Here is a 561-nt window from a genome sequence, read left to right as displayed (position 1 = left end):
AATCTGCTGCCCGGGCAGGAGGGAGCAGCGGCACAGGGAGCAGAGCTCGAAAGCGGGGCCGGGGAGGCAGGGACGTTTTGGAGCGCGAACCCAAGCAACGCTAGAGCGCGTATTACCGCCGGGGAGGGGGACCGACCTCCGGCACGAGGAAGACGCCCAGGATAGCGGCCGCGGTGAGCGCCAGCTGGGTGCTGTCGGGCCCGATGACGGCCACGGCCCGCGGCTCGTAGCGCTGCAGGGCGCTCGGCAGCTCGATGCGGTGCCGCCCCTCCCGGCCGAGAGCGCGCAGCGTGGCGTGCAGGTTGGCGGCCTCCGTGCAGGTGTCGTGGATCTCACAGCGCAGCGTGACGTTGGGGAGCAGCGCGCTGGAGTTGTTGATCTCCTCCACGGCGAAGCGCATCGTCTGCGCGAGGTGGTAGCCGTGGCTCTTGAAGGCGGCGGCCCTGCGAGCACAAACGGCGCGAGCTGCGGCAGGGAACGGCGGCCGCGCTCCCACGGCGGCTCCCGCGGCCCCTCGCTCACTCACACGCAGCAGCCGCGCGCCAGCGGCCGGCCGGGCCG

At 72.9% G+C, this 561-nt stretch overlaps 1 protein-coding gene across 1 annotated transcript in view; it reads right to left on the bottom strand.

Moving 5' to 3' along the window:
• TAS1R1 (taste 1 receptor member 1) overlaps positions 1-544 on the bottom strand; it is a 4,622-nt gene extending 4,078 nt beyond the window's left edge. The window contains exons 1-2 of the mRNA XM_042815176.1: positions 527-544; positions 137-443 (exon numbers count right to left, since the gene is read on the bottom strand). Of these exons, the coding sequence (XP_042671110.1) occupies positions 137-400 (264 nt within the window). The 5' untranslated portion in view covers positions 401-443; positions 527-544. The remainder of the gene's footprint in view (positions 1-136; positions 444-526) is intronic.
• Between the last annotated feature and the right edge of the window lie 17 nt (positions 545-561).

The sequence above is a fragment of the Centrocercus urophasianus genome, unplaced genomic scaffold (genome assembly GCF_019232065.1).
Source record: "Centrocercus urophasianus isolate 14NV4802_14NV808 unplaced genomic scaffold, USGS_Curo_1.0 seq_1417, whole genome shotgun sequence".
Taxonomy (NCBI): domain Eukaryota; kingdom Metazoa; phylum Chordata; class Aves; order Galliformes; family Phasianidae; genus Centrocercus; species Centrocercus urophasianus.
This window is presented reverse-complemented; position numbering and strand designations above follow the sequence as displayed.